The sequence below is a fragment of the Truncatella angustata genome (assembly GCF_020726525.1).
Source record: "Truncatella angustata strain MPI-SDFR-AT-0073 chromosome Unknown BKA67scaffold_6, whole genome shotgun sequence".
Lineage (NCBI taxonomy): Eukaryota > Fungi > Ascomycota > Sordariomycetes > Amphisphaeriales > Sporocadaceae > Truncatella > Truncatella angustata.
In genome coordinates this window covers 1,418,973-1,444,220 of record NW_025763386.1, presented here as the reverse complement: position 1 = coordinate 1,444,220, position 25,248 = coordinate 1,418,973, and the positions used below count along the sequence as shown (strand labels likewise).

The 25,248-nt window shown below is 48.8% G+C and overlaps 8 protein-coding genes across 8 annotated transcripts; 6 read left to right on the top strand and 2 right to left on the bottom strand.

Annotated features, from left to right (window-relative positions):
• Window positions 1-19: 19 nt before the first annotated feature.
• BKA67DRAFT_537744 (kinase-like domain-containing protein) lies at window positions 20-2,327 on the top strand (the record flags this gene model as incomplete). Its single annotated transcript, XM_046100379.1, has 3 exons — window positions 20-59; window positions 170-628; window positions 685-2,327. 3 exons carry the CDS (start codon window positions 20-22, stop codon window positions 2,325-2,327), a joined length of 2,142 nt encoding a protein of 713 aa, XP_045956172.1.
• Window positions 2,328-3,561: 1,234 nt separating this feature from the next.
• On the top strand, window positions 3,562-8,225 carry BKA67DRAFT_340780 (RNA dependent RNA polymerase-domain-containing protein). Its single transcript, XM_046096301.1, has 8 exons — window positions 3,562-4,151; window positions 4,205-4,955; window positions 5,010-5,171; window positions 5,285-5,966; window positions 6,035-6,551; window positions 6,599-6,978; window positions 7,026-7,473; window positions 7,522-8,225. The coding sequence occupies exons 1-8, from the start codon at window positions 3,802-3,804 to the stop codon at window positions 8,000-8,002; spliced, it is 3,771 nt and encodes a 1,256-aa protein (XP_045956171.1). The 5' UTR covers window positions 3,562-3,801; the 3' UTR covers window positions 8,003-8,225.
• Window positions 8,226-8,863: 638 nt separating this feature from the next.
• On the top strand, window positions 8,864-10,873 carry BKA67DRAFT_572288 (uncharacterized protein). The gene has a single exon (XM_046103275.1). The coding sequence runs from the start codon at window positions 9,200-9,202 to the stop codon at window positions 10,526-10,528; it is 1,329 nt and encodes a 442-aa protein (XP_045956170.1). The 5' UTR covers window positions 8,864-9,199; the 3' UTR covers window positions 10,529-10,873.
• A 239-nt stretch (window positions 10,874-11,112) lies between these two features.
• On the bottom strand, window positions 11,113-12,408 carry BKA67DRAFT_520414 (peptidase M20D; the record flags this gene model as incomplete). The annotated part of the gene is made up of 1 exon (XM_046098178.1): window positions 11,113-12,408. The coding sequence occupies one exon, from the start codon at window positions 12,406-12,408 to the stop codon at window positions 11,113-11,115; it is 1,296 nt and encodes a 431-aa protein (XP_045956169.1).
• A 3,524-nt stretch (window positions 12,409-15,932) lies between these two features.
• On the top strand, window positions 15,933-17,284 carry BKA67DRAFT_660670 (putative paraoxonase; the record flags this gene model as incomplete). The annotated part of the gene is made up of 3 exons (XM_046107669.1): window positions 15,933-15,965; window positions 16,021-16,251; window positions 16,340-17,284. 3 exons carry the CDS (start codon window positions 15,933-15,935, stop codon window positions 17,282-17,284), a joined length of 1,209 nt encoding a protein of 402 aa, XP_045956168.1.
• Window positions 17,285-17,696: 412 nt separating this feature from the next.
• BKA67DRAFT_521749 (uncharacterized protein) lies at window positions 17,697-18,305 on the bottom strand (the record flags this gene model as incomplete). The annotated part of the gene is made up of 1 exon (XM_046098308.1): window positions 17,697-18,305. One exon carries the CDS (start codon window positions 18,303-18,305, stop codon window positions 17,697-17,699), a length of 609 nt encoding a protein of 202 aa, XP_045956167.1.
• Window positions 18,306-18,810: 505 nt separating this feature from the next.
• BKA67DRAFT_537737 (uncharacterized protein) lies at window positions 18,811-19,739 on the top strand (the record flags this gene model as incomplete). Its single annotated transcript, XM_046100378.1, has 2 exons — window positions 18,811-18,855; window positions 18,993-19,739. 2 exons carry the CDS (start codon window positions 18,811-18,813, stop codon window positions 19,737-19,739), a joined length of 792 nt encoding a protein of 263 aa, XP_045956166.1.
• A 2,209-nt stretch (window positions 19,740-21,948) lies between these two features.
• Window positions 21,949-24,895, top strand: BKA67DRAFT_693119 (uncharacterized protein; the record flags this gene model as incomplete). Its single annotated transcript, XM_046109241.1, has 7 exons — window positions 21,949-22,514; window positions 22,585-22,715; window positions 22,775-23,647; window positions 23,699-23,742; window positions 23,797-24,030; window positions 24,091-24,306; window positions 24,366-24,895. The coding sequence occupies 7 exons, from the start codon at window positions 21,949-21,951 to the stop codon at window positions 24,774-24,776; spliced, it is 2,475 nt and encodes an 824-aa protein (XP_045956165.1). The 3' UTR covers window positions 24,777-24,895.
• Window positions 24,896-25,248: the final 353 nt, after the last annotated feature.

Sequence of the window (25,248 nt, the reverse complement as noted above, 5' to 3'; positions counted from 1 at the left end):
GTTGTGAGTGCAATTCACCATGACGGAATCCGACAAATACGAGGTGCTGGAGAAGATCGGTACGTCCAACTGCCATGTCGCTGGGTCCTCATGCCTCCTGGACATGAATTAGCCCAAAGAGTTATGCTCTGATGCTCTGCTGAAACTAACTTTTGTCCCTCCAATCCAGGCCATGGCTCCTTTGGAGTTATCCGACGAGTCAGACGCAAGGTCGATGGACTGGTCATGTGCAGGAAAGAGATCAGCTACCTGAAGATGTCGCAAAAGGAGCGTGAGCAGTTGCACGCGGAATTCCAGATCCTATCAGGCCTCCGACACCCCAACATCGTCGCCTACTACCACCGAGAACATCTGAAGTTGTCCCAAGACCTGCACTTCTACATGGAGTACTGCGGCAATGGCGACCTCGGACGTGTCATCCGAGACCTCGCGCTAAAGAACAAGTACGCCGACGAGGCTTTTGTCTGGAGCATCTTCTCACAGCTCATCATGGCATTGTACCGGTGTCATTACGGCGTCGACCCCCCAGAGGTCGGCAAGAATGTGCTCGGTCTTGGTCCTCTGGCTAAGCCAAAGACACTTGCGGGTGGCATGACCATTTTGCATCGCGACCTGAAGCCTGAGAATGGTGAGTGCACATCTTGAGGGCTGACCGCTGGCCGCTGTGTTCTAATCTGTCTGCAGTCTTCCTCAACGAGGACAACTCTGTCAAGCTTGGAGACTTTGGTCTGTCCAAGATCATGTCGTCCCACGACTTCGCCTCCACCTATGTCGGCACGCCCTTCTACATGTCCCCCGAGATCTGTGCGGCAGAACGATACACCCTCAAGTCAGACATTTGGTCCCTGGGCTGCATCATCTACGAGCTTTGTACGAGAGAGCCTCCCTTCAATGCCAAGTCCCACTACCAGCTGGTCCAAAAGATCAAGGACGGCAAGATCAACAGTCTACCTAAGGTGTATTCGAAGGATCTTTCCGACGCAATCAAGAGCTGCTTGAAGGTCAACCCCGATGACCGACCAAGCACGGCAGATCTACTCAACCACCCCGTCGTGCGCCTCATGCGAAAGGAGAAAGAGGTTGTCGAGATGAGCAATCTTCTCAAAGTAAAGGAGGATACCCTGAGCAAGAAGATGGTCGAGATTGAGCGCAAGCTTGCCAATGCCGACGCGGACAAGTCTTCCATGCGTCACGAGATCGAGGGATCATTACGAAGAGAGTGGGAAGTTAAGGCGCGACTCGAGATCGACCGCCTAGTCAACGAAGAGATGGAGTCGCTGAGACAACGCTTCGAGGCCGAAGTCACGGCACGGGTGCAAGAAGAGTTACAGAAGAAGCAGGTCTCCTTCGGCACCATCGAGACACAGGAATACGTCTCCTCGCTCACCAAGTCCGACTATCCCCAATCCATTGGAAGCCACAGCACCGGGCATAGCACAGATGCGGATGGCGACTTCCCATCTACCACTGATATTACAGAGCTCTCTATTGACTCTCCAGAGCCGGTCCAGCCTCTCAGGAAGAGCGCCAGAACACCCTTCGGCCGCGCACAAACCATGTTCGCTGGTCCTTTGGGTACACCAATGGATATTGAGATGGCTTCGCCATCTCCCATTCCTCTTGCGGCTTTGTCATTATCGCCCCGTCGTAATGCTGCTGCCAAAGCACCTACATCACACCCAGATATCTTTGCCGGCAGCGACGGCGACAGGTTTAGAGACATGGAGCCAATCTTGTCAGACTCGGAAGATGACGATGAACCGATAATTCCGTCTCCGTCACGCAACATCAAGTCGACTAAGAATCCCTTCGGCTCGAGACGCCCGAACCTCACAAGCACCAAGACAGCCCCCATGGGACAAATCAAGGCCCTGAACCTCAACAAGCCTGTTCCCTCGTTGCCCCCTGTCACCGCTCAGAGCAAGCCAGGGAGCAATGGCCCACTTCGGGAGCGCAATAATTCGCCTAACAGACGACTTAGCAAGATCCCTTCGGCGGCAAACCTGCTTGCCCAAGCCAATGGCGAGAACCCCAATGGCCTCACACGCAAGAACTCGCAAAAGGAGTCATCTGACAGCGAGACCAGCAAGATTGGCGTTAGCAAGGTTCCCGTCAAGAACAACATCCGTGGTCGCACCCTCATCGAGCTGCAACAGGCTCGCGCCGGTGGTCGTGTACCAGACGTCAGCCCCAAGCGCACCAATTCATTCAAGGAGCGAGCTGCCGCTGCAGACCGCTTTATGGAACCCGCAGCAGTCTGGGATCCTGAGACGGACGAAATGCCCAGCCCGTTCCTGGTACGTAAGAAGCCAATGGTGCGGGTTTGAACGCCTTCCGCTGCAAATCGAGCAGACCATTTCTGGCAACCAAGCCAAAGACGAAACATGGAATTGTATACATAGAACAAAGAACGAAACATACGAGATACCACTTGCCTACTCATAGGCCCGACGACGAGCACCGACACAACTGTCATATTTTCTTTACTGTCCACCCACCAACAAGCGACTGACCGACCAAACCTCTCATTATATCTGCCATATTTCCTTTGTCGGAGGTTGAGGAGAGAATAGGACGGCGAACACATTGGCGTGTTGGGCAACTCATAAAGCATGAACTCTGGTACATTACCAGGAAAGTGCAAAAGCATCGGATAGGCGTTTTTCGATATCTTGCAGAAAGGAAAGGCGTTTCAGTGTTGTTTTTGTAATGCCCAACGAATATCCGTTATTTTGGCTGCTTGAAGCGTCTGGATATGAATGACTGGGCCACGGAAGGAGTATACAGACGTAGAGATAGTGTACCTAGGTACCTCATTGCTTTTGCCTGAATTGATAACTGTTGATTAACAACTTCCTTTTGCGATGGGTTGTTTTATTTTAATGAAGCTGAAGAGCAAATCATGGCAACCATGTTCTAAAGCTGTCTATGCCCGAGGATCTTGACAAACTCTTTCTGATCCGATTCGCTTCTTCGACGATACGTAGTACGTCGCTTGCTTTCGAAGTCCTAACTGTGAGACTTGATTCATGATCGTTCAAGTAGGTACTTACTGCTTTGGAGTATGCGTTTTAAGATATTCGTCATATTGCGTAGCTTAATTGTTATCACGAATTCTTTGTAAGCCAATATAATGCACGCTATATACAGCCTTGTCAAACATATAACTAGACAACATTGCGGGGTATCCTCTAGCGCCATTTCCCAAACAGTATTCAACCTCGTTCTGGACCATCTCCTTTTCCAAATGATCAATGACTTGAAGTAGACCCAATATTCATGCGTACAGCCAAGGCAGTGCCCCAGGAAGGGAAAGTCCCCAATAGCCCAAAATTCAAAGGTTGGATGTAAGCTGCCGTCTTAGATTTCTTTGAAGCTTTGACTCTGCCCAGGTGTATGTGCTCACAACGTCCTGCACTGTTTTCGAAAAGTACGAGGCACTGGTGTTCCACAGGATTCATCATGGCTGATACCCGAGGCAGCACTGCATGTTGATGGCTGGCCTCCTGCACCGAAAGACGATGGCTATATATGCGTCCAGCTCCCGACGAGGAAGGCACATATCTTTCTGTGACCCCACGATTATCTGCCAGATGCTGGCAGCCGAAATCTAGATACCTTATTCCCTGAACTTAAACAGGGAACTTTTATTTTCTTTATTTGAAATAGCAAAGAAAAGCGGTACTCCCACCATTTCCACAAACTCGTCCTTTGGCTTGCCAGCACTGGCCCACCTGCCCAGCCTTACAGTTATCACTGTAATGCGTGTTTGCTCACAGCCTCATCAAGTCAGCCATCAAGATGGACGTATTCTTAAGGAATCTTCCCGCTGATATCAATAATGGCATGCTGAAGAAGACTCTCAGTCCCTTCGTCAGTGACCTTGGCATCGGAGACTGGGCCTGTAACAAGCAACGGAACAAGACATTCGGCACGGTCCAGTTTCTACACGTTTTGGATGGTGAGAAGTTTCTTCGACAGCATGGCGAAATACAGACAGGCCTTTTCAACCACAAAGGACTGCCGCGAACGCGCGCACGATTGACTGTTATGGGTCAGCTGGTCTACTGTCGAAAGTCAAATCAAGAAGCTGATCCATTCATGATCAAAACTCTCGAGAAGGATGTCCATGATCGCAAGCTGCACGAGACGTAGGTGGAACTGAAACCATGGCAATATATGTCCTCAAGCTAACGTGCTGTAGTTTGCCTGAAGCGGCGCAGCAACTTGACGTGGTCTTCGGCGCAGCCCAGCTGTCCTGTGGTTATTATGACTACAACCAAGTAGGCCAACTGACTTTCTCACCAGAGGTGCAATGGCCCCTTGAATTCGGTTTAGCCAAGTTTTCCAGAGACCGACTCATAGTCAGATTCCATTCGGATGACTTGCACAGCATCAGAGTTGAGATGCCTTACCGCGCCGTTGATGCCATATTGACATCGACTAATCCGACTTCCTTGACACTGACACTTTGGGAACCTCCTCGGATTTTTCAGGTTGAGAATTCCGACCTTTCCAGAGCTATGAGAGGCTTGCGGATCCACGGGCCTATTGCACCGTCTCGAAGTCGGCTCGTGGAGATCCCCCATGGCAATCGGAATCATGGAGACATCATCGGCCAATGCTTGGTATACCAAATCCAGGCTTATCCCGAAGAGTTTCTATCCAAGGTCAAGAAGTTGCGTGATAGCGATCTTTTGACGTTGTCCCCCTACAACTTTCCTTCAAGACCTTTGGCCAACCATACATTTGCCGTAGGGTTGAAGACCTTCCGCAATACCATTCAGCAGCTCGTCACTTTGGTAAAATTCGAAGTTCTGTTCCAGGTTCAGGCGCTTGTACAGAACGGTTACCTCCTGCCTTGGACAGCTCAGAAACTCCTCATACGACTGTACAAGGAGTCGGCAAAGAACAAACCTACGGAGCGCAACGGCAATGTCAGCGGCACAATGACAGTAAGTTAGAGAGCTACACTGTGCACAATCGAGACTGACTTATTTCGTCCGTAGCATCCATCCATTTCTGGACTGGCCATCAAGAAGCTATTCTCTACAATTCCCTTTCCGGCACCTGAGATCGAGTCTTCGACTTTCACGGTCGACGATATAATGCATTGCCTTGAAGAATACGAGTCTGAGATCCGCCTGGGACTCTCAGCTGAGTTGATTTCTGTAAGTACATGATCAACCTTGCGCTCCGTATTCTTCCATGACTCCACCATTTGATGTCTAGTTTGTCGAAATAGAAAGCAACATCATTTGAAAGAGATGTTGACCTTGAGTAGGAGAGAGCCAAGAATAACCTCACGATGATTTACAAGATTCAAGTTACACCAGCTTCTGTCAGTCTCCACGGCCCCGAACCGGACACGAAGAACCGTGTTTTGCGAAAGTTTGAGGATAACAGCGATTATTTTGTCCGTGTCCAGTTCTGTGACGAAGATGGTCAGGATATACAATTTAATGTGAAGGTCTCTAACGAGATCGTGTACAATCGCTTTCAGAGTCTGCTCGATAATGGCACCCAGGTTGGTGGTAGAAAGTACGATTTCCTCGGATTCTCCCATTCATCACTCCGGGCTCATTCGGCCTGGCTCATGGCACCATTCATACACAACCAGAGTATGCAAACGTATTTCAACGTCATCGATATGTTAGGAGATTTCAACAAAATACATTCTCCTGCTCGCTGTGCCGCCAGGATCGGACAGGCGTTCTCCGAGACCCCGTTTGCTATTTCATTAAAAGAGCATGGAATCGATAACCACGACACCACGGACATTTACTCCAAGGATGGTCGGCGCAACTTCACTGATGGAGTGGGTTGGGTCTCCCAGGAGGTTGTGGATGCCATTCAAGCCGCATTGCCACAAAAGAAAGAAGCAACCTGCTTCCAAATCCGTTGGGGTGGCGCGAAGGGCATGCTAGCCTTGGATGCTCGGAAGACTGGCAATGTCTTTGCTGTTCGTAAGTATTTCTTTCCGTACGTAATACTTGAGTTGGGGGCGATCGTGCTGAGTAAATATGATGCGCAGGTCCTTCCATGGTAAAGTTTAGTAGCGACGCCATTGATAACCTGGAGATCTGCGACTTGGCGAGCAAGCCTATTCCCCTAGTCTTAAACCGTCAAATGATCAAGATCCTAGAAGATATGGCTGTCCCGAATGATTGGTTTTTCCAGGAACAGGACAAGGAAGTGAACCGCTTGCGCCGGATTACAGCGACCACGTTCAACACTGTTGCCTTTCTCAAGCGACAGAAGATTGCAGATCAGCTTGGACTGCCGCGATTGATTCGTCGCCTGGATCAGCTTGAAATTGACTACAAGAACGATCGATTTCTACGCTCTGTGGTTGAGGCAGTCATTTTACGTGAGTTGCGTTTGCTCAAGCACAAAGCCAGGATTCCCATCGAGCAAGGGGTAACTCTGTTCGGCGTTGTCGACGAGACAGGGTTTCTCGAAGAAGGCGAGGTCTACATCACCTTCGACCTGACAGACCTCATTGATACGGACTTTCTCTCACTGGAAGAAAAGGAGTTGATTGTCACTAGGTATATGGTTCCCCAGCGTACATTTGAGCTTGGCTGACAATGACTAGATCTCCTGCTTTGCACCCTGGAGATATCCAATTAGCCACTAACAAGATACCTCCTGCCGGTCATTCGCTACGTATGCTGAAGAACTGTATCGTGTTCTCGCAGAAGGGCAGCAGAGACCTACCTTCACAGCTCAGTGGAGGCGACCTTGATGGCGATATATACCACGTGATCTGGGATGAATATGCCGTTTCCAAGTGCGGGCGAGTGTTTGCACCTGCAGATTATCCACGTGTCGAAGCCAGGGAGATCGATAGACAAGTAGAGAAGAAGGATATGACAGAGTTCTTTATCGAGTTCATGAAAAATGACAATCTTAGCTTGATTGCCACGAGACACATGATCTTGGCCGACCAACGGCCCGCAGGAACTTTCGACGAAGGTAAGGGAGTCGCTCACTCAGAACTTTTCTCGCTAACACCTGTAAAGATTGCAAAAAGCTTGCACAACTGCATTCGACAAGTGTTGATTACTCAAAATCAGGCGTTCCGGTTGATTCGGATACGCTCAGAGCCATTAAACCCCCTCGCTATCGACCCGACTTCCTCGCACCAGCCCCTCCTACTCACTTGAAGAAGGGAACCGATATCATATTTGATGCTCCCACAAGACCAGCCGCAGACAATGATGACGATGAAGAAGAAGATTCAGGTCCTAGACATCGCTACTACAAGTCAGAGAAAATTCTTGGACAGCTGTATCGTGCCATTGACGAGAGCAAGATCTGGAGTGACAACGTCCGTATCAGCCGTAAGAAGGTTGACGAGTCCAGAGTATGGGACTCATTAATGTCGCATGTGGCAGAGCAATGCGAACAGAAGCTTGGTGGTGTGGCCTGGACCGGTTGCCTCGATGAAGCCCGGGACATTCGTCGAACGTACGTAAATCTCTTCTAAATGCAAAAGCCACGCTAACAGACGCCCAGCTACGAAGATGCTATTTGTACAGCCTGTATTGATTACTCCGAAGATGCCCACCGCTGCATCACAGAGCTCGAAATCTTCACGGGCAACATCTTCAATAAGTCGGGTGTACAAACCCGAAGACAGCGGGATCGATCTCTTAAGCTGAAGGATCATTTTGATTGTATTGCTACCTGGATCGAAGGATTGATTCGAAAGCGTCCGATAGCCGGTATCTCTGATGAGCAGAACGGCAAGTATGGCAGTACCACTACTGATGGTTCGAAGTCGACTTCCCTTCAGCTCAGCATCGCGAGCCTTCATGTCGGCTGTATTCGAGAGCAAGGCCGCACAAACGGTGGATGGGGCAAAAAGTCCGGTGGTGAGGACAATCTTAGTTTCAAGATTGTCGCAGCGTGCTGCGTGGTGAAAGAGCTTGACATTGCAATCAAGCAGGCAGAGATCAAGGGTGGTGGTCATGTTGGCACCAGCGACGGTTTATGATGAGATGGCATGTTAGCCACCGGGTCATGGATCAGGGAGGCATTGTAATGACAGGAGTGAGTCGTGTTATTTTGTTCCAGCAAAGGGCGTCTCAAGGGGGGGATATAACTGTTTGCTTTTGCTTATCTTGCACGATATTGTACTTTCTTCAGGAGTCGGACTTTTGCTTGGGTTGTCCACGGAACTCATGTATATGTACCTGACCATGGAATGGTCGAACCAGGTTTATAGAACTGGTTTCAATGCCCGTACACACTCACGAACAGATGATTTATGGTATCCGTGGCAGGCTCCATTCGCTGAAAGTATCCCATGGCTTGTGCGGAATGTGTCAAGAATGCCTTGAAGGTTTCAAGCGAAAAGGGTTCAAGTTGGTCCTTGGTGGGGGAGAGAAAGAGGGGCTAGTCTGGTGCCTCACACCTCCCATCAGAATGACCCGGTGCTGATGGCTCTGCGAACTGTTGACGATACTTCCTGGGGCAGCATTATCATATTTGGGTTTGGGTCGTGGTTGCATTCTGATTTACACCAAAGGCTGCCACACGCCCTTGCCGCCTGGCCAATCTTTTGGCACGCTCAGTGCTGGGGGGGCCTGGGGGGCCGCTGGCAGCCTGCAGGCCAGGGGATCCGTACCCCAAGCATGTGCTTGCATGGGCATGTTACCCTGTGAGATGTCCCGGTTGACGCAGGGAAGAGGCAACCTTAAAGTGCCAAACTCTGGGTGACTGTGCCCAAGATTATCTGATATGGTACAAGCATCACTCCGTCACTGGTCCAATTTGGGTAATTTCGGGGCTGGCTCTAAGTTCTGCCAGCTAAGTTAGCGACCTAACGTCAGTACCAACTAACGCAACAAGTAAGTAACACTCAATCACAACCACTTTCGTCCTCGCTATCTTACACAATATTGGGCATCAGTTATTCTCCTCCTCCCAACGCGCCACCATTTCTTCCCCTTTCCACCTCTCTTCTCGCCTGTTGACCAAACCGTACTTTGATTGGGGTTTCAATAATTCCCCCGCCAGATTTCCTGCCTCATTTCTGGCTTACTGCATCTTCGTCGCCCGCGGCCAGGCTGGACATTCCCCAGACATGAGTTCCAGCTCCGCGACAGTGGGCTCGTGTTAGGTTAGTGTCGCGTGTTTGGCCTCCGGGGACCTACATACTCCCAAACCTCTAGAAACTCATGTTATTGCAATGACGAACGGTGCAGGAGGACAACACCTTCATTTCACCATGCCACCGGGCCTTGAGAGATTCTCCCGCTTCAAGGATCTGCCCTATGACGTCCGGCATAAGATTTGGCAGGAGATCATCTACACTCCTGGCATTCATTTCCTGAAATTCGAACGGAATCATGTTCCAAGAGTTTCCGTCCACGAGGAGTTTTCCGATGATGAATTTGAGCTTTCTGAAGCTCACAGCCCAAGGAGACCCGAGCCCGGAAAAGCCCAGTCCAGGACGAGCAAAAAGAAGTATACGGCGACGCTCAAACCCATTTTCCCACTTCCGGCCGCGGACTTGTCGTATTATACGAGCAAGACGAAGACTCTCGCCCAGCTCTCATTTTCCTGCAACGAAGCATCAAATGAAGTATATCGGGTCGTGACAAAACCCGACAACTTGACGCTCGATAATGGCCGTCTGATCGCTTTTGCCAAGTCTTCAGACATCATATGCATAGATTATCCGGATCTCTTGTCTACTCGCCGACTCTCGTCGTGGGCTGAATGCCTCAACACCTCACAGCTACGCAAGATCCGGCGCTTGGCTGTACGTTACCAGCCAGAGTGGGACGAGGAGCGTCGGTTTTGTCGTGTCTGCGGACAATATCATGAAATATACCCGGGATCACGTAAAGAGCAGGCCCCGCGACGACATCTCTATGAGTTCGCAGCTCTTTTCCCCAACTTGGAATCATTCTACTTCATTGACCATCTTATCGTACGACAGTCATCCGAGCTGACGGATGATGAACAGGCCGATCCACGCTGGTTAGGACCTAGCGACAGGGCTAGGGTCATGGAGGAGCTCTCTGCCCGTGGCAGCGGACGGGGAAAACCACAGCAAAGCGAAAAGTTCGAAAGCGGCGGCATTGGCGGGCGTACATACTTTGAGATCGATCGAAACCTGTGCAAAGTCTGCAAAGTGCACAGCCACGTATTCAACATGCTTGAGTGGGTGCAGGCCAATTACATAGCTTATTGCGAAAAGAGAGGCCCGAAAAAGCACAAACACCCACAGGTCGTGCGCTTCGCCGTTTTGGCTTGTGAGTGGAAACATGAAAGGTTGGTGGCCGACAAGATACCCCAGAAGAGCTCAATGATACCAAGGAAAGTTTGGAAGATGAAGAACAGGAAGCATTCAAGGCAGAGAGTCCAAAATGATCTCGAGCTGATTGATGCTATGAACGCATTGAAACTGGAGTCGGTGTGTCGAAATTTCGACGCACCCTCCTCGCTTCCTGTTATCTTCGGAGACGAAGGAGTGTCTGCTTACGAGTTTACCTTCACAAAGACGGCATGACACACGAATACGCACAAAGGTTATGGAATTCAAGGGATCACAAATCATGAATGGGACGATGGAGTTGGGGCAGGGTTGTGGCTTTTGCCGATGCATAGGCGTTCAGGAACGAACTAACATGACAATGCTTTACTAAGATTACGAGACAGTCCAGGTAGACATCATTTCAAACGACTAGTACTTCATAGTACAACGACTGGAAGCCAAATATTAATATCAACGGGGGGTGTTTTAACCCTCGGTATGCTGTTTTACTTTTGTTGAAATCCCACCTTTTATTTGGCCTCCGGGTCTATGTAATTCATCAGCGAAATTCGAATGGTACTATGCATGTCCAAGACATGCCCTAGATGTTACGAGACTCGAAAGTCGGCCTCGGAGTTTGTATATCAAGAATTTGCCTATCTAGGTGACTAATGCCAAGAACTCTGCCTGGTGTATGCAAAGTAAGCCTTGCGAAACTGTAGGTGGAGCTAATATTATTCGCTGATTAGAGCATGCTTAAAGTGGCTCCTGGAATCGTGACTTTAGAAGATTTGGAACATGCCATATTACCAATTCTTCAATATACTGATCATGGTTCCTCATGTCTTTTTCAGAAAAGTCAAAGCAGCGACAGCATATCCATCCAAGCCAACCTGTAATGTAGGCATGATGACGGGGGCAAATAAACCCGAATGATTACTTGGAATATCTTGCTCTAGCACACCCTCTGCATTCGCTTTATCCCACTTCTCCTGGTCAGTTCCGCCGTACATGAAAAAGCAGTATGGCTTTCCAACGGCGGACGCCAAAATGCTAAAATCTTCGCTTGCAGCAAATTTCGGTATATCGCGGTCATAGCGCTGCTTGTCTTCGCCAAAGTGTTCCGTAAATGTTTCCTCTAATTTGGCCGTCGTGTTTACATCGTTGATCGTTAATGGGAACGACCTCGTCATCTCGATCGTCGGCTCCTTGACCGCCATCGCGACGGCGCTCTCCGCATGCACAATAGTCTTGATCCTAGAGAGCACTCGATCCCGCGTCTTCTGGGTGACGGACCGCGTGTCGATGGAAAGCTTCGCATCGTCCGGGATGACGTTCTCTGCGTCGCCCGCGTGGATACTGGCCACTGTCACCACAGCGCTATCGGCCGGGTCCACCTCGCGCGACACGATGGTCTGCAGCCTCATGACCGTGCTGGCGGCCATGACGATGGGATCGATGGCGCGGCCGGGCATCGAGGCGTGCGCCCCACGCCCGTGCAGCGTCACCCGCATGCTGTCGGCCGATGTGGCGATCAGGCCCCGGCGCGTCCCGATCACGCCCGCGCGAAACGGCGACACGTGCGCCCCCAGCGCGACGTCGGGCACCGGCACCCCGTGACGCCCCGCGTCGTACATCCCGTCGTCTACCATGGCCTGGGCCCCCGTCCCGCGCTCCTCGGCCGGCTGGAACGCGAACACAACCGTCCCGGACCAGGAGCCGCGCGCGCTCGCGAGCAGCTGCGCCGCCCCCAGCAGGCACGTGATATGCATGTCGTGCCCGCAGGCGTGCATAACAGGCTTTTCGACCCCGTCCGCGTCCCGCATGCGCTTGGTGCTGGCGTAGGGCAGCCCGGTGCGCTCGAGGACCGGCAGCGCGTCGAAGTCGGCCCGCAACAGCACCGTGGGGCCCCCGTGGCCGCCGTCGTTGCGCAGGATCCCCGCGAGCCCGTGGCCGCCGATCTGCGTCTTCACCTCCATGTCCGGGGATATATCCCGCAGCCGCGAGGCGATCGACGCCGCCGTCTCGGCCTCCTGGTTCGAGAGCTCTGGGTTGGCATGGTAGTGCTTGTATAGCTCCTGGAGTGGCGCTAGGTCGGGCCGGTGCTCGGAGACGATGGCTGATATGGACGCCATCACAGTGCTTATTTCTCTTCTTCTTCTTTTCCTTTTGAAGAATTCGAATTCAATGGAGAATCATCCAAATTTTCGGTATGCAACAGGTGTTTCGCTGAATTAGAGATTCGGTTAACGGTGCGGCTAGGTATCATAATAGAGTTGGCCGGCGTTCTCCGATATAGGCTCTGACGTCGACTATGCCCCTCATATCGTCGGAGTCACAGGTCGGGACTCGGTTGTGGCCGTGTGCTGAGCCGCAGGATTATGCAGCTTCTCTGTTCGGTATATTGCACCATGCACCAAAGCTCGAGTTACGTTATCGCTAGTAGCAAGTCCCCTTGTATCGTCCTAGCCATTTTGAGTAGGTATTGTCTACTTGACAATCTGGGATTCACTTACCATGTTGCCCCGACTATAACTTGTTCATAAATGCCAGCAGATTGAATGACCATAGAACTGCCTTTTACAACGAGACCAAGCTTTGTTCGTAGTATCAGCTGCCCTTGGTCTTCTCGTCTATCAGCAGGCTCTAATTCTACTAGATATTGGTATTTCCATGCCGTGACCTCGCGCGTTTATTAGGCATCCGTGTTGCTCAGATTCTCCAGCCGCTGTGCCAACTCGACATCGGTCTTGGTGTCCTCACGCCGCTTGTGAATCTTGGTGATCATTTGAAAAGCATCCTTATCATCACCCGACTTGGTCGGTCCGGCCAGGCTCGAGAACAGATCGCCAGGCATCGTGCCTCTCTCCTGGCCCCATGAGCGTCCGCTTGACACTGCTCCCATCGTGTGCAGAAAGCTGTTCAGGTCCTATACCATTTAGTCTTGACCGTGGAGCCCAATACGAGGCGACCGGGGGCGCAGGAGGTGTAAGGCCTGCTTCATGGACCGGCTGACAGGTGCCAGACGAGGCCGGTGTCTATCTCGACCACGGCTGCACGATGACCTCTTTCGTGTTGTACGTCGTGTCGCGGGAGCTGAAAGGGATGTTGGTCAGGATCATCATGCGGATGATAGAAACGATCAAGACGCAGCAGCCGGGCATGAGAACGCCGGCCAGGATGAGTCATGGGGGCCCGTGGGGCGTGACGACCCAGATCGTACTTGATCATAGCGAGAGTGGTCACGTAAAATGGCTGACCTGGTCTATGACAACCCTGGTTACCATCATCGGAGGCTATATCTTGGTATTCCTCAAAGCAGGGCTTCTCGAAAAGTTAGGTGGACTCGTTCCTGGGCATGATCTAAATCTTGCTCGATACCTTCTCCTTTTTCTTTTTCTTTTTTCCTTCCTCTTCATTTCTCTTTGACATAAAGATAAATTCTTGAGATGTTTGGTAATATCCTTTTCGCCCTTTGGTTTGCTTCATTTAAAGCCTTTAGTTACTCTCAGGAGAGAAAAGCATTTTGTCGAAAGTTAATTTTTACATAAAGTCCTCGTGTTACGTTCCACTTGATACTTCGCAAAGTGCATCGCTCAAAGGTATATCACCATCCTTTCCAGTCCAGGACGAGTATTTCAAGACCTTCAGTCTCATTGGTCAAGGATAGACTTCCTAATGTGAATGGGGCATGTTGATTTGCTTTTTGGCTGGTGCGCGGTTCGCAGAGGTGACTTGCAACTGGGTTTACCTTATGGAGAGATCACCCGTAATGGATCCATCTGGCGCAAGCTCATCGGACCAATGACAAGCAACTTGTTGAAAGAACAGCTGTGTTGCTGGGGTCGAACTCCGCAGCTCATGCATAGCAGTTGCGCCAAGACGAGCAATCCTTGTTAAGTCTACCATCCATCTATCCACTTTAACAACGGCTTGTATCCCCAAAGGCAGTACCGTCTGAGTAAAGGTATATGCAGCACAAGTCTACGGAGAAGATTAGGCCCTACATTCCTATATTTCCCGGTCAGGGTGTTGTTTTGAGACGCCCACCGCGTGTCGTCACCGTTTCGGTCCCAAAGGCGATATGAAGAAGAGCCTCTACTACGATATCTGGCCGCGCAATGTGTAAGGTCTAAATCACTGAATATGGCGGACTGGGGGTCAGTTGGCTTGTGTTCGAATTCTCGGCGATCTGTATTTCAGCAAATTATTTGCTATGAAGCAGCCAAAAAGCTACCTGCGCTAGTTCCCTTGTCCCCATGCATCCGACCACATGCTCGCCATTTGCTGCGTTCTGCATCTGAGCTAAGGCGAGAAGATTATATTACCTACTCTCGTTCCCCTCGCCATTCGCGGTCAAGAAATGGGAGGGCTGTGTTGAGAAGTGTCTAGCATACTGCACGAAGATTGAATCTGGCTTGGATGAATATAGTAATGCCGACGACGACCGATAGGACTTCTTCTCCTACATTTTCCATGGTGCTGATCTTGAGGCCGGCAATCACGGATTGCGTCTTGATGGAGCTCAATGGAGAGGCGTAGTTGTTGATTATCGCTGGCTCGGAAACTATTTCTACCATTATGAGCGCCGTGTGTTTCTACCTGGCGCGCAATCCTGCGATGCAACAGAAATTGACCCAGGAGATTATATATATGCTCTCCAGCTCAAATTAAATCAAGACTGGTTCCATGCTCGGTTCATGCAAGTATCTTCGCGCATTACTTAGGCGCCTCGAATGACGCTACTAGTGAAGGCTGAGCCGTCTCGTGCTGTCATCTAAGGCGGCGTTAAGGCCGATGACTAACACTTTCCCGAAGGTATAGATAGTGTAGGGTTGTGTCGCCTCAGCTATAATGACAACATATTTCCCGACTTTTCCGTTTCAAGCCGGTGCAACGGATTGTCAATGAGGGTGAAGAAGCTGGGGGAAGAGTCGAGTTGGCTGAGTCGGGTTTTGCGCAATTCCATATGGATCGCGCGGATGCCCCGGTAAGCAAGTCGTGTCGATGAATACGACCAATGTTATGGCCAAAATGATTTTCAATTTTTACGTGAGACCAGAAACCAACAACGCCCTTGGAGGAGGTGATCCCAGATAGTAAAATTGGCCGGAAAGGTTGCGAATCAGCAGCAGACGTACGATTGTCGATGGGAGATGGCGTTAATGGTGCAGTTCAAAAGGCGAGTCCATGCTTCACAATCCATGTTGGAACTTACTTTCATTTTGCATACCTGTAAATGTGCTTGACTTGTCAAAGTATCTTGGCGAATTGTACATATACTGCTTGCTTATATTCCCTATGTTACAATGGACAGACTGCGTTTGCATTCGCTTTTGCTACGTGGCTCATCTTTCGGCCGAAACGAAAAGTCGAGTTTATCGCTTCCCGCGTCGGGATCCTCACGAACTTCCGCAATCTCTTAACTGCGGGGCTTGGAGGATCGCCCCTTACCCAGCCCCTCGCTATGCTGTCAGCTTCAAAACTTGAATGCATCGTCAGCGTAATGCATCCTGCTTAAGAGCCTCATCGTTTTCTTTCCTGTATCTTCGTAAGATTTCATATTCTCATCTGAGCTCTAGGCCTTGGGGTTAAAACGTTGCTTTTGTTGTTTGGCCAGCAGCTTGTTTCTAGTTGTTTGGACGACTATTCTTCTATCATGGCGACTGCGGGAACTATCAGGTTTGGTGTGGTGAGTCTGAATATCGCCTCAATATGAGCAACGAGCTTATCTGACCCGAACTCAGATAGCCGTAATCATAGGGTTGCTAGGCCCGTATCTATACGAACGCTACCAAATTTTGGCGCGCTTCTATAGCAATGCGCCTGAGCGGCTACCAAGAATCAATGCACTGCAATCTTATGAAGTGAAGTTTGCCGATAGAGTTCGGAGCTGTGAAGAGGCGCTTTTGATTCAGTCTGCAGGATTGGCCATTCTGGCATGTGATCGGGGCCGAGAGAGATGGAACAATGTCATGGTGAGTGGCTTTTTATAACCCGTTCATGCTACACAGCCTGTCCAGGAATCCAACATGTATGCATCGAAAGCGAGCTGATTGAACCCAGGGATTTTCCGTTCCAGGCCCGGTTCCAAGTGGCGAGTTGTACTTGTACGACTACAAAAACCGCAACACTGCCGACAATGAATCACTGAAGCGCTTTGAAATTCAGGATTATGAGCCCGGTGAGGATTTTCATTCCCTGGGCTTGGCATATGACGAGTCATCTTCCACATTATTCGTCGCGAATCATAGGCATGATGGTCCAAGAGTTGAGCTGTTCAGATTGGATATCGATGGACTCAACGCGAAGCACCTACGGTCGATTGAGCATGATCTGATCCACGGACCAAACGCAATCGTGTTGAGGAACAGCCATGAATTTTTCGTAACGAATGACCATCATTTCCTTCAAAAGGACAGTCGTCTGCTATCGCATGCAGAAACGTACCTCGCTCTACCTCTCGGTACCGTGGTACATGTGGACATCTCAGATACCGATAGTGTCAAAGCAAACATTGTGGCCCGTCTACCGTTCGCCAACGGTATAGAATTGCTTAACAAGACGACTCTAGCAGTCGCTTCTACGAGTCAAGCGGAGGTCCGACTATACAACATCAATGACAAAGAAAAGCCGGGTTCTGTGCCAACTCTCAGCTACCAGACAGCGATAAAAGTGCCCTTCAATGTTGATAATCTGGCTGTTTCATCAGATGGCCGGCTTCTTATGGCTGGTCACCCACACCCACCCAGTCTCACGAAATTTGCCAGTACTCGGTATATTTGCAATGACGTGTCTGAGCTAGCAAAGGCCGATATTGTAATACAAGAGTATTGCAAAACTGGCCAGTCCTGCTCTTGGGCCTCCGAATGGACCGAGGAAGGTGGAGTTGAGCATCTATACGCTGACACAGAATACCCGACAAGTGCAACAGCAGCGTACGATGCGGAGCGTAAGGTTGGAATCATCGCGGGTCTTTACGCGAAAGGCATATTGGTATGGCGGAATTGATTACGGAATCAGAGATTCGTGACAGTAAGTGGGCCAGTACGATATGTATTGCGTTTTATCTGCGATGTTATAAAAGTCCATTCCCTCCAACAGTGGGCCCGGTAGCTAGTCTAGGCATGAAGCCGACTAGGAGACGAACCTTGACAGAAAAGACCGTGAACAGTGATTCTCGGAAGAGTGTCAAGGGCCGTTGATCAGATGTTTCTGAATGCAATCTATGGTTTGACTGAAGTTATAGCTAATGGGGCACTGTTTAATGACAACATCGGCTTCATTGATGTTCCACATGAGGCCGCTGACAGAAAGTGAAGGGTCAGGCGATATGGCCAGATAATCCATATTGGTTTCGGTAGCGAGCTTTTTGACGACAACCTGTATGTTTGTTAAAATGAGCACAATGCTGAAATGAGAGTTATGGGCAGCAAGAACTTACCATGCCGTGTGTAGTCAGGATGTAGTGAACATCGATTTCGGACCAGACTTTAGGGTCCAACATAGAATCAGCAAGTCCTGGCCCAGCTAGGAGCATAATCTTCATGGTTAGGGGGTTAAACGTATTCTTGCGGAGCCTTGGTTCATTCATGTAGGCTGTCATGATCTCGCTTCGGAAATGGTGTAGTGCCAAGGCAGTTTTTGCGGGTAGAATTTGTCTGGTCTCCCAATCATCGACCATGAGCATTTGATCAGCATCGGCGGCCATACGGCATATCTCCAATCTTTGACTGGTGGGAATAGGTTCTCGATTAGCACTAACATCGAGTGCTGGAGATACATATTTACCACATATTCGGTAGTGGGTATTCTGGTGTACCCATTCGGTTGCTTGCTTGAACATGCTCATATGAATCATAGTCATGGGTGAGAAGCTGCCGCACATAACGAGAATCATAGGCCGTAGCGCATGTTCGGTGGGGGGTTTCAGGAGTTTTCCGGTAGGAAACCTATAGGGAGTGATGAAAGGGATAGGATTGCCGGAAGCGATAATGGTGACAGGAGCAGGCCCGCTGAACGGATTGGGCATCTTGTAGAGAGGTCAGCAACGCATTTGACAATGGTTACCAAAAGCTTATAAAGTCTGATGAGAGTATATAGTGTAGAGGTTTTGGCGATGTATTCGTTGTGTGTAAGGAGGTCGGCTCGGGTAGTTGCCCAAAGCCTACAAAAGCTTGTATTTATGTATAGATCAGTTTGTGATGCAGTGCCAAACTATAAAACCCCAGCTGTTTCAATGGAGACCACGTCGACAATGTAGGTGCCGATATTATCTCGGTGAATTTCAGTCACCTTATATGTTGCCTTTCCAACTATTACTCTATAACTTTGCCCCGCTCAACGACAGTAACACCCAATGAGCTGTTCCAATATCTCTGAAGCTCTAAACAAAGCTGAACTATTCACTTTCACCAAAGACAAAAGTTTCCATTGCAACTCAGAGACACTTGATTCAAGTGAACCGTTGTTAATCATACAGTGGAATTTGCACAATCACAATCCCCGGCTTTGGGCCCAGCACCTCATCTATCGAAATGGCATCCAGAAATAAGAAGGGCGCCAAAAGTCCTCGGCCTTTGGTGCACTCTGTTTCTGCTATGTTGCTAGGGAGCAAGACAAACAAAAACCTTCACATTAACGTTAAGTACCAGGGGTTTTTCCCTTTTTTTCTTTTCTTTTTTTCCCCTTAGATGTGAACTAGGCTTTGTGGCAATAGCTGACATTTTCCTGGACAGAGTCCAATGCTGGGGGGTTGAAATCCTCAAATGATAAATTCTCTGACCCTGTTGGTAAAGAGATCGGCGCCATCAGAACGTTACAAACCATCATTGAGCCACAACAAGATGAAATCAACACTCAACCCAAGCTAAACTCCGACTCCCAGAAACACTTGGAGGTGAAGAAGAGGCGCGTCATTATGTTCCATGAAACAGTCGAAGAATTCTTAGGTGCTTTTACAGAAAGTCATGAGGAGACAAAGGAAACAGAAAGCCAGTCTGCCGATATCCAACATAGAAATCAACCAGTCAAGAAACAGCATCACCCAGCCTCCTTAGAGAATGAGATGGATATCCAAGCCGCTGTCTATGAGCAGGAGATGCGAGCCCTGGCTTCCAAACTCGAAATAGCAAGGAACGAGATAGCTCAGCACCACTCTGATATCTCAACACTCCATGAGGACATTGCTGCAATTTCGTTGCATTCCCAACACTTAGCCGCGAATAACAAGGCCTTGGTCCAAGACAACTCGGACCTACGCCGCCACATCGCAGGACGGGCTGTCAGCAATGAGGCACCATCCAGTACGACTTCATTCACAAGAAACGGCACTAACTCCGCATCGGATGGCAGTACTAGGTTAAAAGGCAAGAAACGTGATCACGGTTCAGTGAAAGCCCCGAATCAGCGGCTTGTTACTGGTAATTGCGATTCATACACCCAGGACCCTCTTGGCCGTACATAAGACAGTTCTCGTTAATTAGTATAGGCTTGAGGAGCAGTGTTCAGCACTTACGGTCGTTTCTCTGTCGTATGTATGCTTGAATGAGACACAGATGAATGGGTTTCATACAAATGACTACAGCGTGACCATGAGGCATAGTTTCCATATAAATTCATATCGCAACTCTCCATAGACTTGAACTTATGTTGGTGAACCTTGTTTCAGATAACTGACTATAAGTAAGAATTTATTGAAATGGCGAAATTTTCCCATGTCAAGCAATAAATCTAGTCAATAGTAAGTTTGGAGAAATGGCTAGGCAGCCAGTGCGCCTCAATAATATGCAAGTAAACCAGCTTGGTCGGAGGCACTGAATAGCAGATGGAAAGAAGTACAGACGTAAGCCATTATTAACCTATGACCCTAAAGCATCAGTGTCAGTCCGACGTCAGTGATTGTACAAACGGCAAGTCTCGCTTTGCGCTTGTTGAATGACAAACACCGGCGATTGCGATTCCTTTGCAGCACATGATATTGATTTGCGGTCAAAAATGAGCCTCACCAGTGCGACTTATGACAATAAGCTGCTGCTTCGGACGATCGAGCACAAACTTGATGATGCAGATGAACAAATTTAGCGGAAGCTATCGAAATTAAACCCAGGAATTCGCACAGAGGTGTGGTGGACAGTTCATCATTTTTTGACCTTTGTCGGGATAGATACATCTAGTCTTAGTTAAACAAATAAACACATGTCAATATTCGCCTAATTCAAACCAAAAATAGCAAGAAGAAGATGCGACTGCGACTGAATATGCTAAGGTGTGTCTGGACGACGGTTTGTTAAAATTTGTGTGTGCTAACTAAATTTGTATCAACTTTTACTGAGGAGTGTTTGCTGGTAAGCGTTATAAGCGATGGATTGGTGCCTCTGCGGTGGATAATTGGCGGTTATATTCCGGTGAAATCATGGAAAAACCTTCTATTTAAAGTTCATAATGTTGAATAGTGGCCGAAACTGTGGCTGGATAGCGTTGCGTACAATACTGCATCTGAAGTTTCGCATATTCTGACATAATATAATATGATGACTTGCCCAAGCAGTGGAGATGGTTTTCAAGATGCGCTTGATCGCTTGATCGAGAAGATCATGTTCATCGTCGACATACTTGCCCCTGAGAAGATTCGAACCCCTATAATAAAAATGCAACCAAAAGAGCACGACTTGAGCATAAACATGCCCGTGAGCCGCACTTTTTACATAAATTAGAAGCACTATTTGAGGAGACAGATGGGTACAGGCAGTCAACACAGCTTTGCTTTTTATTAAGATCTCAATAAGGGTTCTCCATATGTTTCAGGCAGACTCTATCTATTCTCATCAGGGTCTAAACTTGACTGCCACTTATATAGTCTTTGTTTGATAGAGCATTCACATGTCTTATGAATCCTTGCTTGCACACTGGTGCACACCAATTACTGTAGTACCGTTACCATTTTACAAATTCTTATAGCCATACCAGACTAGACAAAAAGCACGAGCTGTACAGTTATATTGCACTTGCCCAATACTATCACACCGCTTTTTTTATTAAGTTGTAGTTATTTCCTACTTTCTGCCTTGCTCTATCTTCCCGTATAACCATAACCGTGGCCGAATCACCATAACCGTAGCCGAATAACCGCTGATTCACAGCTTGTCACCAGCCCCCGCACTCTTGTACTCAGCTGCACCAAGCTCTCGACTCGAACAACAATACCACACCTTCTCTTTTTCGTCAGAACAAACTCTTGTTTTAATTCTGACCAGATCCATCTAGCAACCCTGTATTCGCGGTGGTCATTCCTTCCGGTTTGCCGGTCAAGTAAGTATCATAAGGCTATTCCCAGATGGAAGACCTTCCACGGGTATTTTCTTGAAAAGCAAATACTGTGTTCTCACTCTTCCTCATATCACCAACATCACGAAGCTCACTATACGAGTTGGCCCTTTCTACCCTGTCATCTTACGTACACTAGTTAGTGTCCGCTCCATCACATCGCTGCTTGAAGCAAGTACCTCTACCGTGGACAGCATTCCCATCGTTTTCTGCTTTCTTGCTGTCTTACTAACCTCACCGTCCAGTTATTACCATACCAAAGCATCAGGTCCTCAAGCACTACATCCCCCGTCACTGAACCAAGTTATCACATCCTCAATCACACTCACACTCACACCACCGCCGCCGCCATGAACTCACTAGGCAAGCGCAAAAACAGCGAGGCCAGCGATGAAGACCGCGTCTTGGGAGATGAGGCCAAGCGCTTGCGTGAGCTTAGTCAACCTGCTCAACACACTACTCGTCTCACTACCATGAAACAGAGCGAGCAGGACGGAGTTGATATTGTCACTCAATCTTCTGATACTTCCGAGTTTGCTGACACTCCCATGAGCGACTTCACCCCCCTCAAGTACGACATCATGTCTGCTGACAGTCCCATGAGCGACTTCAACCCCCTCAAGTACGACATCATGAAAGATTTTGTTCGTGGTACCACTAAACTCAATGATCCTTCCGCGGCTTCATCTTCCATTGGAGAGGATGTTACGAGATTGAATACCCTAAAGTTGCTTCGCCTCATACAAGCATCCCCCATCTGGGCTCACACCCGTAGTGCACTATGCGATTCATTGCCATATTTCAGATCCCACCAGGGAGGAAACTATCACATAGACAACGTCACACATGGAATCTTGGTTGACGGATGCGGATCCGACAGAGACCATAATGATGGCACAGTGATCATCACCACCGTGTAAGCTACCCCGATCCTGTTCTATCAACCTTCCCGCAGAAATATAAATCTCTAACAAATTACTCTGAAGTGGTGGTGAAAAGACTGGGATCTCTTCATCCGGTCAGAGACTTCTCCAGGCGGACCAGTCTGAGAGAACAGCCAATTACAAAGGCTTGAAAAAAAGCAAAGAGCAGTGTGTCTCTGTCGTAGTGGTTAGCGGTAAGTCAAGCTAACTAGAAGAAGTTGAAAATAGAGACCTGTACACTAACGTTATGTAGGCAATCAGAACAAGTTCTTCCAACTTCCTTTCCCGTACTGCGTCCTTGATGAATACCAGATTACAGATATCTGGATGGAGAAATTTCCTGAAGCAAACGATGGCTTTGCTGGCTGGATGGTCCGTTTCGAAAGACTCGACTTTGATAAGCCTGCTTGGTTCCTGGAAGATAAGAGTCACAGTTATGTGGCAGACCAATACCACTGCCCAGAAGAAGAATGCCAGGGCTGCTGCCAATCCAGCAAGCGCATTTACACTATCGGGTGGACTTGCTTGAATGCCCAATGCCCGATTTTTTTTCTATTTCCAGTTGACATTGATGGCGAGACCCATTGGCAACAAAAGAGTTCGAGCAGCCTTGTTTACAGCGACGCCTTCCTGAAAGAAAGGACAGATTACCGCAAGAAAGGAACCGTCCACCAACGCCGCACACTGATGCCAGACTTACCAACCGCCGGTGATAATGTAGGAACCGAGCTGCCATATGGCCGAGGCATTGTGTGCCCTAAATGCCATTGCTGCAGCCGCCGAATTTACTGGGGTGACTGGCGATGTGAGAACGAGTCATGCGACTTCACATACAAGCTCGACTTCCCGACTTATCCACTCACAGAGATCCAAAGAGAAACAGAGGCTGCTATGAAGAAATTCAACACTAACGATCAATTTTTGGTAAGTAATTGGAACACTGTCCTCGCCGGCCATGAGGCAAACTTCTACGCTCTGCCAAACGAGGATGGAAAGGTTTGCGGGATTGTTGTCGTCCTTCGTGCCACCAAGGAAATTTGCGACTTGCCGAATGGTCCTAATGAACTGTTCATTGGAATGCAAACTCAAGATCTCGAACTCATGAGACGTGGGAGTTATCAGACAGGTAAGTTTCGTCCCACTATGTGTGTTACACCTGATTGACATAGGGATTCAGGTAGAAAGAGAGAGCAACTGACCAATCACTTTGCCTCCAACTGGGTAAGTCATTGAATGCTCATTGCTGGATCTCTTCGATAACTAATGCAACTGTAGGGCGCTGAGTACGAGTTCGGTGTCCATGTCGACACAAAAGGCTTCAGTGATGCGCCCAAAGAAATTCTCACTGTAGCTTCTCAATTGTCATGGGCCCAGGCTCAAGTCATGAAGCTCGTCAAGAAGAAGTTTCTGGAGAGCAAAATCGACTACTTGAAACAATCTATGTCACTTGAGTCCGAGGACTTCAATGAAGTACTCTCTCTGGCTTATTTTGCTAACTCCGCAATCGGCGTAAGTTCATTGGGGTCATGTCTGGCTTTGCTTTCCCAAACAAGAGCTAACTCTCCATAGTATCACGATGATGGCGAGAAGCAACTTGGTCCCACGGTTGCATCAATTTCTCTTGGTTCACCCTCTATGATGAGATTCAAGCCCAAGCTGAAGAACAGCAGCATTGGCATCAAAGGAACTGAAAAATCGACAAACAAAAAAGCCGTCGTCAGTTTTCGTCTCTTTCATGGTGATATATGTATTATGCATGGCGTGGATATTCACAAGTACTATTTGGTATGTCGGCATTTCCTGACATTCGGGACACCAAAGACCTGTGCTAATAATTAACATAGCATCAAGTCACACCTGAAGGCAAGCTCCGCTTCGCTCTTACAAGCCGTTACATTCGACCGGATATGATGCGCGACGACATCGCTCGACACAATCTCACTACCATGAGCAAACATCCGTACGACATCAAACCCCTAGCCTACAAAGGCATTGGCGCCGAGCCCATGGACGACAATGAAACTACTATTCAAGAAGGCTCTGCCAGTATCACACAGCCAGGTGCCGTCGAGGATCTTGATACAAACGACAAGTTGATTGTCCGTCTTCGACAACCCTACCCCGAATTGTATATCCTCATGCAATCTTTGAGCATTTCCGGTGGAACGATTCCAAGCGATGATTATTTGCGATGTCGCGCACGTCTCATGCCTGAACTTAGAGATATGATTAAGGTGCGCAGGGACAAGTGTTGAATTTGAACACGCCTTCGAAGCCTGGCATGTTGTCTTCGCACAAGTAACAGATCTGCGGCTATAATATTGATGCTTCGTTACTTTCATCAAGCTCAGAGTCTGGTCCCTCATGCTTGGCTACCGCTCGGCTATTTCATGAATCACTTGTGTCATTCGTTGTTTTTGCTGTTTGTTGAATTCCTTTTATTCCGCACCTGGCGGATACTTTCGATTAGTAGGCTTGGGTCAGCTGCGTCGGAAGGCTTCAAGGGACCACTAGCTATCAACAAGGTCACAGTGATAATCCATACATGGATGAGTTGAATCAGGGAGTTCAACTTGTGTCAGGGTAGGGAACTTGAACTTGGCGGTCGAATGGGAGAAGTTTTCGCATCTTCGGATGTGGAACTTGACGAACTGGTTGGAGCTGATGTGTTTAATTACTTTGCATGTGCGCAATGTAGCTCTTGTACTTGCTATATAGGCAGACAAT

What these genes read in the sequence shown, in the direction of transcription:
- BKA67DRAFT_340780 (XM_046096301.1), top strand. Translation starts at nt 3,802, where the DNA reads ATGGACGTATTCTTAAGGAATCTTCCCGCTGATATCAATAATGGCATG. An exon ending in GATCGCAAGCTGCACGAGAC is followed by an intron (nt 4,152 to 4,204) that starts GTAGGTGGAACT and finishes AACGTGCTGTAG; the next exon opens with TTTGCCTGAAGCGGCGCAGC. An exon ending in TCTCAGCTGAGTTGATTTCT is followed by an intron (nt 5,172 to 5,284) that starts GTAAGTACATGA and finishes GACCTTGAGTAG; the next exon opens with GAGAGAGCCAAGAATAACCT.
- BKA67DRAFT_572288 (XM_046103275.1), top strand. Translation starts at nt 9,200, where the DNA reads ATGACGAACGGTGCAGGAGGACAACACCTTCATTTCACCATGCCACCG.